Source organism: Trachurus japonicus, chromosome 24 (assembly GCF_045865225.1).
Source record: "Trachurus japonicus isolate A0001 chromosome 24, Traja_1.0".
NCBI classification, from domain to species: Eukaryota; Metazoa; Chordata; class Actinopteri; order Carangiformes; family Carangidae; genus Trachurus; species Trachurus japonicus.
Window position 1 is genome coordinate 1047940 of NC_140930.1, and position 14369 is coordinate 1062308.

The 14369-nt window shown below is 40.9% G+C and overlaps 1 protein-coding gene across 4 annotated transcripts in view; it reads right to left on the reverse strand.

The window, feature by feature from the left end:
• Nucleotides 1–14369, reverse strand: part of kidins220b (kinase D-interacting substrate 220b) — a 51825-nt gene that overhangs the window by 9641 nt on the left and 27815 nt on the right. Inside the window, exons 19-26 of one of the 4 annotated variants that reach the window (XM_085771325.1) lie at nt 13028–13265; nt 11375–11463; nt 9984–10128; nt 8920–9082; nt 8638–8816; nt 5335–5570; nt 3143–3262; nt 1695–1724 (exon numbers count right to left, since the gene is read on the reverse strand). In XM_085771325.1, the coding sequence (XP_085627451.1) occupies nt 1695–1724; nt 3143–3262; nt 5335–5570; nt 8638–8816; nt 8920–9082; nt 9984–10128; nt 11375–11463; nt 13028–13265 (1200 nt within the window). The remainder of the gene's footprint in view (nt 1–1694; nt 1725–3142; nt 3263–5334; nt 5571–8637; nt 8817–8919; nt 9083–9983; nt 10129–11374; nt 11464–13027; nt 13266–14369) is intronic. The other 3 variants (XM_085771327.1, XM_085771326.1, XM_085771328.1) reach the window with 3 other exon arrangements.

The window sequence follows — 14369 nt, forward strand, 5'->3', positions numbered from 1 at the left end:
TCTTACAAACATGTTGTTGCCAACACAGGACAAAGGTGTCAGGTCTGATCTATCCAGGAGGGGCGTGGAGGGGTGGGGTGTGGGGTTTTATGGGGGGTGGCAGGAGGTTTTCTTGGTTGCGTGGTATTGGGGTAGGGATTCCGGGTGGTTGCGGGATCGGGCTGGGACTGAGTTTGACGTTTCTTGTGAGGGAGGTTATGTAGCAACCCAGAACATAATAACGGCCAATAACGCAATCATTTTGGCCATTTTAAAGGTAATAAGTTATTACATTATTGGCTGGTTATAGAGTCGCCAGTAAACCAGGAACTCCGGTGGTTTTGGTAAAATACCTCAAATTAGGTCTGTGGTGAACAAAAGCTTAAAGCTCCAGTTGGTAAGTTGACGCAAGTGAAAGTAAACTCTGCCAAGCGCCCCACACACACAGACACACAGCTGACGGTGTATTGTCTTGAAATGTCTGACCAAGTCGCAGACTACTAGAGCTGTGATTGGCTGCTCCTCCTGCTCCCTCTACCTTACTGGTGGAGAAGCTTCTGTTGCGGTGGATTTTGGCAAATACGATTACAGGCTGTAGGTGGAGCCAGAGGAGTTGGGTTTTGTCCTAAATCACTCATTTAATGTCCGACTATCAGAATATAGTGACAGTTCCAGCAGATATGACTGAATAATTGTTACCAACTGAAGCTTTAAGTGAGTTTCAGGTTTAGTTTAGTTGTAGGACATAAAACAGGTCAGTAAATCCCCTACTGGTGAATGTTGAAGCTTTGACGTGTGGTCAAAAAGGCGGTTGCTAACAAGTTGCTCCATACGACTACAAACCCCCCCAACAGGCCAGAGTGTTCTTATGGAGGTTATCTGATGTTATTTATGGCTCTTCAACAAGTCAAAACAGTCCCATTTCCCCATTAGACAATGTTTTTAACATAAAGCAGCTGAAACCCGTGGAAATCTTAGTGGTGGTGAGGTCAGTCATGTCACCGTGTAGTAGTCCTTTAAAGCCTAACGTTAGCTTTTTACTTCTGGACGTCGCATTAAGCTTCAGATACGGTAGAAAAGAGTTCATGAGAAACTTCCTGTTTATGCAAGAATCTATCTCTAGAGGAGAAAGAGCACATTGTTAAACAAAGAAACCTAATGAAGGAGAGAGAGAGCTGCAAGATTGTCCATATCTCGGATGAATAAATGTGATGACTATTTCATCCACTAGGCCTATACCTATTTTTGATTAGTAAACTGCACAAAAACTGTAAAAAAAGCCTCTTATTTCCAAGAACTGCAGTCATATTTATGTATTATTACATTATCGGGACCAGTTTTACATTTTCAAAGGGTTTTTCAATACTGGGCCAGTAATGTAATAACCAGCCAATAATGTAATAAGTTATTACGTTATTGGCTCAAAAGTTTTATTACATTCTTGGCTTTATTACATTTAAAATGGCCAAAATTATTACGTTATTGGCCGTTATTACATTCTTGGTTGCTACAGGGGTCAAAGGTCAAACTCTGAGCAGATCGAATACTACTACTCTACTGAAGCTACAGGCAGCTAGTCCAGGCAAGGTGCATGCGAGTTGTAGTAGGCAGAGCACTTCAGAGGGGGTTAGCTGTATAAAAAGAGTTGAGTTTAGGGAGGCGAGGGAGGCGCGGCGTGGGGTTTGGGGGCAAAGGGAGGGATAGGTTGTTAATACCTGCTTCCTTTTCAAAGATGAAACTTTATACTGCAGACAGACAGACAGACAGACAGGTGAAGAATGAAACTGGAGAGAAAACATCAGGAAGTCAAAGTGGAGCGGAGACGGTTTTCATTCGTTCTATCCACCACTTTCCGGAGAATGACGCTGGGTGTCGCCATGACGCTCCATTCCACCGTTACTGTATTGTTGATAGCATAGGACTATTGTTGATAAGGACATCTGGCCGTGATGACTTTATTTATAATCATCACGTCATTTTAATGAGAACAATACGGGAGAGGTTTTAGCTTTATGTCACATTTTCACGTCACTATATCACCGTTGTGACTACTGTTTATGAAGTCTATAAAACGAATTGTTGAACAAACATTTTAGATTAGCTGGGCTAACTGTTAGCTGTTAGCCATTAGCAGTGTCTTAAATAACTAAACGGCCCATGAAAAAAAAAAAAAATTCCAGCGGATATCCTAGTTCCAACATGACTGAGCTAACTGGAGTAGTTTCATGTCGTGTCCGACAACGGGAGGGTTTTGACAGCTGACGTCCTGATGTTACAGGGTATATACAGGAATCTTGAAGTTAATTTTAATACCTTTTTAAGACTTTTTCAAGACCTTATCAATATTTTTTAATACCTCACCGCCACTTCAAGCTGTAACCATTCACATCAATGACACTTTTAACCTCAGCTCATGTGATTTTGTTTCTAGTAGGGCTGCAGCCGATGTCCGAGTACTCGCTCGACGTCGAACAGCATCGAGGGCCATTCTCCCTACATCGGTGTCCTTCAAAATGGTAAGACTTTTATTAATGTCGTTTGAAAAATTACTTTTTTAATACTTTTTAAGGGTCTTAATTTTCCCAAAATTGATTTATCACCTTTTAATACTTTTCAAGACCCCGCGGGTACCCTGTGTTAGTTTGCTGCTGCTGTTAGCTGTCAGCAGCAGCAAAGCTAACAACTACGACAACCATGACTAATTACAAAAACGTGCACACAGAAATAGAAATGTTTGTTCAATAATTTGTTTTCTAGACTTAACAAACATCAGATTTAGTCAAAACGGTTTTGGCAGCCCAGAGCCCCCACATGTGGTACCTACACCGGTGGCTAACGCTACCAGTTAGCCGCTCGCTAGAATGCTACTAAAACCGACTTCCGGGTTGTGGTGTGACGCAATGGATCATGGGAAAATAAAGTGGTGGATAGATAAAACCACCACAGAAGACGAAAGAGTCCAGTTGTGTCCACAGCAGCAGAAGAGGAGGTGCAGGAGAGGAATAAAAAAGTGAAAGTCTGAAGAGAAAAAAGCCGAAAATGAAAGAAGAGAAGAAGAAGAAGAAGAAGAAGAGAAGCAGACACAGAAGCAGAGTGAGCGATGTGCCGTTGACGACGCACTCGCTCTAACTCCGCCCACGCTCAGGCTCAGAGTTGTACTTACAGGTGCGGCGGTGGCGTCCCTGAAGGAGGCTTTAGGTATCGGGCGTGGATGGAGGTGTGATGAGTAGGAGGAGCCCACGAGGGGGCGTGGCAGCTGGTAAAGGTGATGGGGGAAATATGGCTGAAGGGAGCGGGGAGGGAGGGAGGGGGGGGGGGGCAGAAAATCAAAATAATGTTCATGACGATGTGAACAGGCAAAAAAAAAAAAAAAAAAAAACTGTTTCCCAACAGGAAGTCACGTGACAGGTGTGGTTTCATCATCAGCGTCCAATCAGAGATGAGTGTGTGAAGTTTAGTTGTTTTTTGATCCTGTGGGAAACAGGTCACATGACACCGGGGCCGGCCCGAGTCTCTATGGAGCGCTGAGCTAAATCTGATATTGGGGCCCTCTATTACTGTCAATAATACTGATTATTCATCATTTACACACCTACTATACATTTATTTAATTTTTCTAATCTGTCATTACGTACGGAAGTGTATTGGATTCACTTGAATAATAAAAAAAAAAATCCTGTTTTTTTTTTAATGGTAATTTTTTTTCCTCCTGTTTTCGCTGTAATTTTTTCTGACTTAGCTATTGAGATTTCAAAATCCCACGAGAAGCTCCCACCTGTAAGGACGGTGTTCTGTAATAACAGGTAGTTTCCTTTCAATATCGGAAGTTACTGGGAACATAAGAAAAATGAGTGAGGTTTTTGACAATCTACAATGCCGGTGATCGCTCGACTGTAATTCTTTGGAGCATATCAATGGATGGATCTTATGGATCTAAGATGTCAGAGATCCGTGATGAAGTGGAGGCCTTGACCTTCTTTTTGCAGTCTATGGGCTTGACTGCAGCGATTAAACGTTGCTTGCAGGTGGGAGCTTCTCGCAGGATTTTGAAATCTCGTTAAGTCAGAAAAAAATTACCCCGAAAAACAAATTACCAAAACATAAATTACTCAAGTGAATGCAATACGCTTCCGTAATTACAAATCATCATTGTAGCCTGGCATGTTTTGTGGGATACTGAATGTTTACAACTAAAAGTAACAAAATAAACCAATAGATGATGCATTTACTGTAAACACATCATCTTTTTTTAGTTTTTGTTTTAAATAAACTACAACAGGAATGTTGCAACAACAATTAAGGATTTTTGTACTTGTGCAGGATTTCCCTCGGGGTCGACAGAAGTTACGCACTATAGATTTAAAAATTGCTCTTTGGGGGTTTTTTGGGGCCCCTAGTGGTAAGCAGGTGATTAGTTCGCTTACGCCTCGGGCCGGCTCTGACCGGTCACGTGACCGGTCACAGTGTGGATTAGAGCACTGGAAAAGAGAGTAAGGACAGCATTGGTCCAATGGAAGCGCCTCCTGGTGGAGGAATATGGGTTTTACAAAAGCGCCCAAGAACTGACATCTCTGCATTGTTGGTGAATGAGCAGTGTGGTGTTTTCAATAATTTAAGGACATTTATAGATCACCCACGTTAATAGCATCATTGAGGATCCTTTACAGATAAACATTAAAGCAGATAACAGCGGCACGGCCGTGTCGGCTAATGCTGTGTTCAAGGCAGGCTTTTGAAACCGTAAGTACTGCTATGTCACAACTACACTTGGTTTGTCGTACGGTGTACTGTGTTCTAAGTCCTGTTTGTAGTAATAACCACTCGTAAATGAACTCGTATAAGGATCGAACTGGTATTGACTTCACAGGTGACACCTGTACAAAACAAAGAAACACTTCTGCCGTTCTTCCATTAACACATCCAGGAAATTTCGGTTACAAGCAGAGTTAGGCTGAAAACACATGTAAGTGATTGCTGACGGATGAATGGACTTATTTCTTACAATTCCACTGCTTTTGCTTTAACACATAGGCTAGTAATAAATAAAAAATAGGGACGTCGTTTCAATCTACATTTAAACCTTAAACCCTTAAACCCTTAAACCCTTAAACCCTTACCACGGGAGTCAATGGAGGTGTCCTTACTCTCTTTTCCAGCGCTCTAGTGTGGATGAACTCATACTGAAGACAACAAACAATGAGGGTGAACTGAACCAGGTGAGCAGGAACCGGTCTGATGACATCACAGCGTTACCTGGGCCACGTTGCATCATCTCCGCCGACATCAGAGTTACCTGTTGCTACGGACGACATGGTGAGGTGAGCGTGTGGGGGGGCGGGGCCTGCCGGTACTCACCCTGTTGTAGAAGGGGTGCTGGGGGCCGGCCAGGCCGCTGTAGTAGCTGCTGTGAGGCTGCGGCGACACGACGCCCCCCGGTGGCTGCGTGAAGGCGCCGCTGAAGGAGGCGGAGGGGGAGCAGGCCGACGACACCTGGCTGTACATGGAGGAGGGGCGGGGCTGGGCCTCCTGGAGGGGGAGGGGCGGGTACGTGACCCCGCCCATGTTCATCTGCTCCCGCGCCGCACGCACATCTGGATCAGAGACAGAGAGAGAGAGGGATCGAGTCCAGACTTTATCTTATCCAGACGTTTAAATACATAAAAAACAAAACAAATCTACAGACATTAGTCAAATACATTGTGAGTATTTTTCCATGTGTTTCAAATTCAAACCTCAAATTTCATTTAATTATCCAGTAGTTTGGTAAAAGTTCTCCATTTGTGTAATAATGTAAAGTGAACTTTCTTTACTTTATCTTGTCTAGAGCAGGGCTGTACAGTGCGACATATATGTCACCTCTGCCTCTGTTTCACTTTATGTTGCTGGTAACTAATGTGGTTGTAAAAGTTGTAGGCTAAAGTTAAATTATTTTGTATGCACTAATTAAAGGGGCAGAGCATAAGAGACATTTTTGCTTTTTATATTTTATAAGATATATTTTTTGTAAGAACCACAATAGATATTTCAGTGAATAACTAATTGTTCCTAGCATTTGTTAGATAACTTTCTTTGCCCAATAAATTAAAATCATGTTGGAACTATTAATGTCTCCTCTCTTGCAGCCAGATTCTCACCTACTTTTAACCTCAGACTGTCACAATGATGTATCAGATGTCAGACTGCCTCATTCTTTCAGTTTTAACTGAAGACATAATTGATTTTCCCAATGATCAACGTATACCGAACTGAACCAAAAACTGTGACCACAAAACCGTGGACTGAACTGAACCGTGGATTTTGTGAACCGTTCCACCCCTAGTAAATATGTCACGCCTATTATGTAAAAATGAGTTGTTTAAAGTGATGCTTGAGTCATTTTAAACAACAATGTTTAAAGTGATGTTTAAAGATGCTTCTTCTGTATCTGAAAACATTTAGAGTTCTTATTCTATAATTGTATTACATTATGTATATGAATTACACTTGCTGATGTTACTGTGTAAGTGATGAGCTGCATTAATTGTCCTCTGTAGAGGTGACGGGCATTTTTAGGGTGTGCTACAACTCTCTGGTCCTGTGCTAAAAAACTGTCAGCCTCTGTAGCACTAGTGCTATGTGCTGAAAAAGTTAACGTACAGCCCTGGTCTAGAGGTTAGACTACCACGGACTAAGTAAATATTTACTTAGTCAATGTATGATCAAATTGGGCGTGAATATTGAATATTGCGTGAAAATTGTAGAGAGATTTCTGAAAAATAAAGTGGTAAAATTTCTCATCAAAAAGTTGAAACGTTTCTAGAAAAGTGGTAAAAATTCTAAAAAAAAAAAAAAGTTCACATTTTTTTGGCAAAAAAGTTGTACATTTACCCAAAAATTTCAAGAAAAAAGTGGTAAAATTTCAAGAAAAAGTTGGGCACCCCAAAGACCCCACTTTGAGAACCATTGGTCTAAATAAAAAAATAAAAAAACAAATCTACAGATACTAGTCAAATACATTGTGAGTATTTAGTGTGACTGCTGAAAGCAGTCACACAGTCACACTATTGTTCTTCTGTTCGGCCATTTTCTTCCGCCTTTTTACGGTCTTCTTCTAGTCCTTCATACTTTGTGCTATTTCAACAATTCATATATCAAAACGTGCAGCTTTTTTTGAACTTTATCGGCATTACTTTTCTCTTTTTAACTATTTATACTTTTTAAAATATTTAACTTTTTCTGATTTTTTTCAGCTTTATAATGGGTGTGTGTTGCGTCTGGAGACCTGAAGGTTACTGGTTCAAATCTTGCCTCAACAACAATTATAGTGAATTATTTTCCCAGTCGTCCTCTGTTGACTTCTGATAACTTGCTTCATGTTGAAACTGCTGCTCTCAGCCTGAAATTCACAGAAATTTTCATTCTAAGTCATTCAAGCTTGACTCTCAAGCTTTCTTGGTGTTGACACAGTGTGTTTCCAACAGGTGCAGCTTTGGGCTCGTTAACTTCAGAGTGAGACAGAGTGCAGCTCATCAACAGACAACAGTCTTTGCAACAGTGTGTACACTGTGGCCTAGAGGCAAAGTCATAGTCTTCTGACCATGAGATTGTGGGTTCGATTCCTACCTTGGTCAACCATTTGTATGGTCATCACTGCTTGCACTATTTTCACAAAAGAGTCCTCTACTTACGTGTTGTGGCTAATTTCTGCACTTTCCTTACTTTTTTTTTTAAGCAGAAGCCAGTGATCCTCTTATCAAAGGTTTTCTTTGCCCCTCACATACTGTCTCTGTCTGTAGCCTAGTGGTTAGCTTGCTGGTCTGAATACCTGAAGGTTGCTGGTTCAAATCTTGCCTCAACAACAATTATAGTGAATTATTTTCCCAGTCGTCCTCTGTTGACTTCTGATAACTTGCTTCATGTTGAAACTGCTGCTCTCAGCCTGAAATTCACAGACATTTTCATTCTAAGTCATTCAAGCTTGACTCTCAAGCTTTCTTGATGTTGACAGTGTTTCCAACAGGTGCAGCTTTGGGCTTGTTAACTTCAGAGTGAGACAGAGTGCAGATCATTAACAGACAACAGTCTCTGCAACTGTGTGTGCACTGTGGCCTAGAGGCAGAGTGGAAGTCTACTGACCATGAGGTTGTGGGTTCGATTCCGACCTTGGTAAAACATTTGTATGGTGATCACTGCTTGCACTATTTGCTAATTCTGCAACAGCGTTCAGCTGCTTTCAGCAGTCACACCATTTCCATTCTTGGAAATGCTTTTTCTAGTTTTCCATGTGTTTCAAATTCAAACTTCAAATTTCATTTAATTCTCCAGTAGCTTGGTAAAAGTTCTCCATCTGTGTAATAATCTAAAGTGAACTTTCTTTACTTTCTCACTGTGATGGTTTAAAAACCGGGTGCCATATCTAAATCAATAAATGTATAAATATGTTCTCCATGATAAATGTTGCTCATTTGACCAGTTTGAACTGAAACCTAAATCCCATGTTGTTGCTGAATCCTCCAAACTGCTGGATCAGAAGAATCCTTTTCCTGATCCCACTACAAAGTTCTGATCAACACAAACTGAGGGTTTGATCCGGATTAAAACAGAGACTGGATCACGTGGTCTGGTCTGGTCTCGTGTGTGTGTGTGTGTGTGTGTGTGTGTGTGTGTGTGTGTGTCTACCTGCGATGATCTCGCGCAGCTTGGGGTCCAGGTTGACGGTGCAGGGCAGGAAGGTGCGGATGTCTCGCGCCGTGAGGACGGGCGTCCGCGACGACAGGAAGACCTCGAAGCTGCGGACGTCTCCGTCGATCTCCAGCAGCGGCTCCACGTCTTTGGTGGTGGGGATGTTCTTAGACACTCTGAGGGTGGGGGGGGGGGGCACACCGTCAGCTCTGACATCACACACACACACACACACACACACACACACACACACACACACACACGAGCGTGACCTCTGACCTCTCGTAGATGGTCTTGAGCGTGGCCTGGTCGGGGACGCCGTCCGTCTCCTCCAGGTAGAGGATGAGCCAGGACGTCCGGTACGGCCACTGCTCCGTCAGGTTGATCCACGACGCCAGCCGGTCCCAGTTGAAGCTGATCTGATTGGCTCGCAGCAGACGACCTACACACACACACACACACACACACTGATTATATTATGAGCACTAACTAGCTTGTGCCACCGCAAACGTGTGTTATGGCCTTACAAATGTATATTTATTAATATGTCTTTGGTATTTTACCTCATTGTTCCTTTTTTTTTAAGGTTGCCTTTTATCATCAGGCAGAGGGACTGGCGATGAAAACCAGCTTTTATAGCTAACTCGGGAGCATTTACATTTGTTTTTTACAATGTTTTATAAATGTACATTGTCCCTTGTCAAATAAATTAAACTGAAACTTAAACTAAACTGAAACACACACACACACAGGATGACTGATCCTCACCAAAGCTCATGATGAAATGATGTTCAAATTAGGCGTGAATCTTAAAAATATATAGAAAAATTCTATTTTAAAAAATGGCAAAATACAATTTTTTTTGTAAAAAAGTGGTAAAATTTCTCAAAAAAAAGAAAAAAGTAAAAAAAAAAAAAAAACAATTTCTAGAAAAAAGTGGCAAAATTTCTCCAAAAAAATTTATAGAAAAACGGGGTAATATTTCTAAAAAAATATATATATATATATATATAGAAGAAACTGGTAAAATTTCTCAAAAAATTCTCAAAAAAATGGTAACATTTCTCAAAAAAAATGGACAAAAATTGTAGAAAAAAGTGGTAAAATTTCCATGTGCCAGATTTGTCGACACAAATTTTTTTTATTTATCAATTTTAAATCCACCACATAGTTGAGGGAACAATTCCATGACTTTTCTAACACGTTTGGCATGTACTTTAGTTTCCAAGACTTTTCCAGGCCTAGAAAACGACATTTTCAACACGTCCGAACCCTGTTATTTACTACTTTATTTAACTTCCTGTGGTTGTTGTGTCAGAATAAAAGCGTGAGTGCGTGTGAACCTGTGACGGAGACGATGTTGAGCAGCCGCCTCATGGTCTGAGGGCTGATGTCACTGAACCAATCCTCCGTCACCATCAGCTTCGTCAGGTCGAACGACATCTGACGAGTCACCGAGCGCTGGACCTGCCGCCGCCGGTACGTGTCCTACACACACACACACACACACACAAATTAAAACTTCCTGTCGGCTCAGAAATACTTAAAGGGATAGTTCACCCAAAATTGAAATTTCCCTCATGATCTCCTCCCCTCATGTGGACTAAGGGCTGGGAGAAGTTTCAGAGTCCTCCGTGGCTTCTCTGAGTTACAGGGGGTCTCGGCGTAGCAGTGCATGTCCATATGACGGTTGTAAATGGATACCAACTGTCTTCGTAACAAAAAGACACACCAAAAAACATCCAAATACCTCCATGCTGCTCGTATGTAATGTCCCTCTTGTATTGAAGCCCCGACATGAGAAATTGTTCCGGAAAAAATGAAATAAGTCTATATTTCAAGCTTGTTTATAGTGGAAGCTCCTCTTCCCAGTTCGTCCAAATTTGACAAACCGGGAAGAGGAGCTTCGAGAAGCTTCTGCTACAAAACAAGCTTGAAATATAGACTTATTTAATTTTTTTTGGGACAATTTTGCATTTCGGGGCTTCAATACAAGACGGACATTACAGACGAGCAGCATGGAGGTATGTGGATGTTTTTTCAGGGTTCCTACAGCTTAAGCCAACTTAAATTTAAGACGTTTATTTAATGCCGCTTGAAATGAAATTTAAGACCGACTTCACAATAAACACAAAAAAAAACGTCACCACATCTATTACATAGGGTTAGGGACAATTTTACCCACTTTCCTATGTGATCCAAGGTAAAGTGACTGCTACATGAATGATTGGGAAAACAAAACAAAAAAAAACTGATTTGGGAGCTGGTGGCGGTGAGAAATTTAGCGTTGACGGCCGCCACTAACTTCTCTATGTCAGAATGTTACCAATTATTTTGAGATTTGAGACTAATTACAATCATAAAATCCCACTCACCATGTGTTAACATTTTTAAGACGTTTGAAAAATTGATTTAAGACATTTTAATGCCAATTAAGGCCTTGTTTTTAGAGTAATGAATTCAATGCCTTTTAAGACTTTTTAAGGATCTGTAAGAACCCTGTTTTTTGGTGTGTCTTTTTGTTACGAAGACAGTTGGTATCCATTAGCAACCGTCATATGGACATGCACTGCTACGCCGAGACCCCCTGTAACTCAGAGAAGCCACGGAGGACTCTGAAACTATCCCTTTAAGAAACACACGCAGGTTCGCTCACACACCCTTACAAATTAAAACTTCCTGTCCTGAAATACCTAACACACACAAACACAAACACACACACACTCTCTCTCACCCTGCGAGCGAGCGTCGTCTTGCTGCCAAACTTGGTTAATTCTCCCAGACTGTGCTGAGACAGTTTCCTGTCCAACTCCTCGTGCCAGCCTGGAGAGACAGAGAGAGACGTGTTTAAGCTCCGCCCACATGAACAAGCTGCAGTGTGATGCTTTTATTTTGAAAGAGCTGTGCTACTGTGACTCGGGCTGGTGAATCGGTCCGATATCCTGATTCCATTTGATTACAATTATTAAAGAGATAGTTCAACATTTAGTCAAACTGGCCCATCACCGTAATCCCTATAGTCATTATAGCAGTAGGTTTGTTACCTTTAATTGTCAGTGCAAGCTGTTTTTAGAACGGCGGAGCAGAGCCGTGAGCTGCTCAGAGCTACGCTACTAATGGAGGCTCATTATGGGATTTCTTGGTTTCCCTCATCATCAAACTCATCAAATACACAATCCAACAACTCCACAACGCTCTGGTGGACAAGTTGTGAGCTGCACATTCACCACGCTATGAGATAATAACACAACGTTACCACACAGAGTTGTTTTAGAGGGAAATTCATGCAAAACCACTGATGCACGTTGCCTTCAGGGACAGTTTTTCATCAACAGTCTCTGTATTTCCCTCTAAAACAACTCTGTGTGGTAACGTTGTGTTATTATCTCATAGCGTGGTGAATGTGCAGCTCACAACTTGTCCACCAGAGCGTTGTGGAGTTGTTGGATTGTGTATTTGATGAGTTTGATGATGAGGGAAACCAAGAAATCCCATAATGAGCCTCCGTAGCGTAGCTCTGAGCAGCTCACGGCTCTGCTCCGCCGTTCTAAAAACAGCTTGCACCGACAATTAAAGGTAACGAACCTACTGCTATGACTATAGGGATTATGGCAATGGGTTAATTTGCCAAAATGTTGAACTATCCCTTTAAGGTCTTGATTGAACCAATTTTCGATTATTAACGATCATCGATTTGATTTTCGATTACTGCCGATTATTGTTCTTCCATTTGACAGTAACAGCAACCCTAGATACACCACGAAAACTTAGTGCACCATTAAAATATAGTCCACTGTAACTTTTAAATTATTATTTTTATTTATTTCTTTTCTATTTCTTTCTTCTTTCTTTTTTTTAGATGTAGTCTTCACAGTAAAAAAAAACAAAAGAAAAACCCTGAATATCTACATTTGCAAATAAATGTCAATAGCTTGAGTTTTCTCCTACAGTAACCCTGGATACACCACAAAAACGTATTGCACCATTAAAATATAGTCAGCTCTAACTTCCAAATTATTATTTTTATTTATTTATATTCTATTTCTTTCTTTCTTTCTTTTTTTTTATAGATGTAGTCTTCACAGTAGAAAAAAAATAAAAAAAAGGGTTAGGGTTAAAAAAAACGAATGTCTGCACTTGCAAATAAATGTCAATAGCTTGAGTTTTCTCCTACAGAACAAAGATGCAGCTTTATAATATATAATAATAATATAACACAATGAAATGCAGTTAAATCCTGTATGAGAAACTGCAATAAAATTAAGATTTTTGGAAATGTAATAATCGACTCTGCGATGAACGCAATTAATGAATAATCCATTTTCATTTCACCACCCCTAACACAGTGAGCCCTCTTCCTCCTGACTCCTCCCATCACCGTGGTTACCGTCGGCGGCGGTGGCGTCCCCGTTGGCCGGCGCGGCGGCGCACATCTTCCTGGCGCTGGAGAGGCCGCGGCTGTTGAGGAAGACGGGCAGGTGCACGATGTTCCTCATGTAGTCGTGGCCGTTGATGTTGGAGTCGCGCAGCACGCTGTTCAGGTTCTGGTTGATGGCCTTGATGATGATGTGAGGGTCGCTGGCGAAGATCGAGATGAACGGACCTTTGGAGAACAACACGCGCACCTGCCGGGGCGGAAGAATCAAACACACACACACAAGTCAGTTTCCTGTCCTTTCACAATAAAGCTAGCTAAACCAGTGGTGCTTTATATACTTTACTGTACCACCCATTTATATCATTCCTGACCAATGAAACAGATAACACTGTCTGAATAACAGGTTATTAAATGATCCTGCCTTTAATTTAATTTAATTGTATTTTTGTCCCATTTTATTCTTATTTATTTAATTTACTCCATTAGTCTGATGTCTGATCTCACTGTCCATTTGCGTTTTTCTTTTATTTTTTTGTCTGTTCGAGGGGATATGGGAGAAAATGTTTGTACATTTAATGTTGAGTTTGAAATGCATTTGAAATTTCAATAAAAAGTATTGTTAAAAAATATATATTGATTAACCTCATGTACTGTAATTTATTGTATATTTATTGTTAATATGTCTTTGGCTTTGAGATGCCTATAGTGATGGTGTTTTCTATGTGATGGAATTCTATGTCTATCCTGGTGGTTGCTCCTAATTGCCTGATGGCAGACAGATGTGTAGCTGGGATTGTTGGGTTCTTGTGTCCCACAGCACTTTGACACTACACACACTGACGAAGACTGACTGTCGAAACCGGTCTGTGGTAGTTGCCTGTACCGGTGAGGCAACAGAACGAATCTCCTTGTTGTTTACAACTACTTCCTGGTAGAAAACCAGCATGAGAACAACAGTGACGGACGAGAGTTTCACTATATTTATCTAATTTTTCATGTCACTATATCACCGTTTAGACTAATCTGATGTTTGTAAAGTTTATAAAACCAATGATTGGACAAACATTACTATTTCTGTGTGCACATTTTTGTAATTAGTCATGGTTATCATAGATTAGCCGGGCTAACGGTTAGCTACCTGTTTAACTTTAATAACTCACCCCCAAACTGAATAAATACAACACATAGCAACACAAAACACACACACAGAAATAGTAATGTTTCTTCAATCATTTCAGATTTGTCTAAACGGTGATAGGGCGTGAAAAATATGATATATAGCTAAACTCTCATTCGTTACTATTGATCTCATTCACATTACAGCTGGTTTTCTACCCGGAAGTAGAATGTA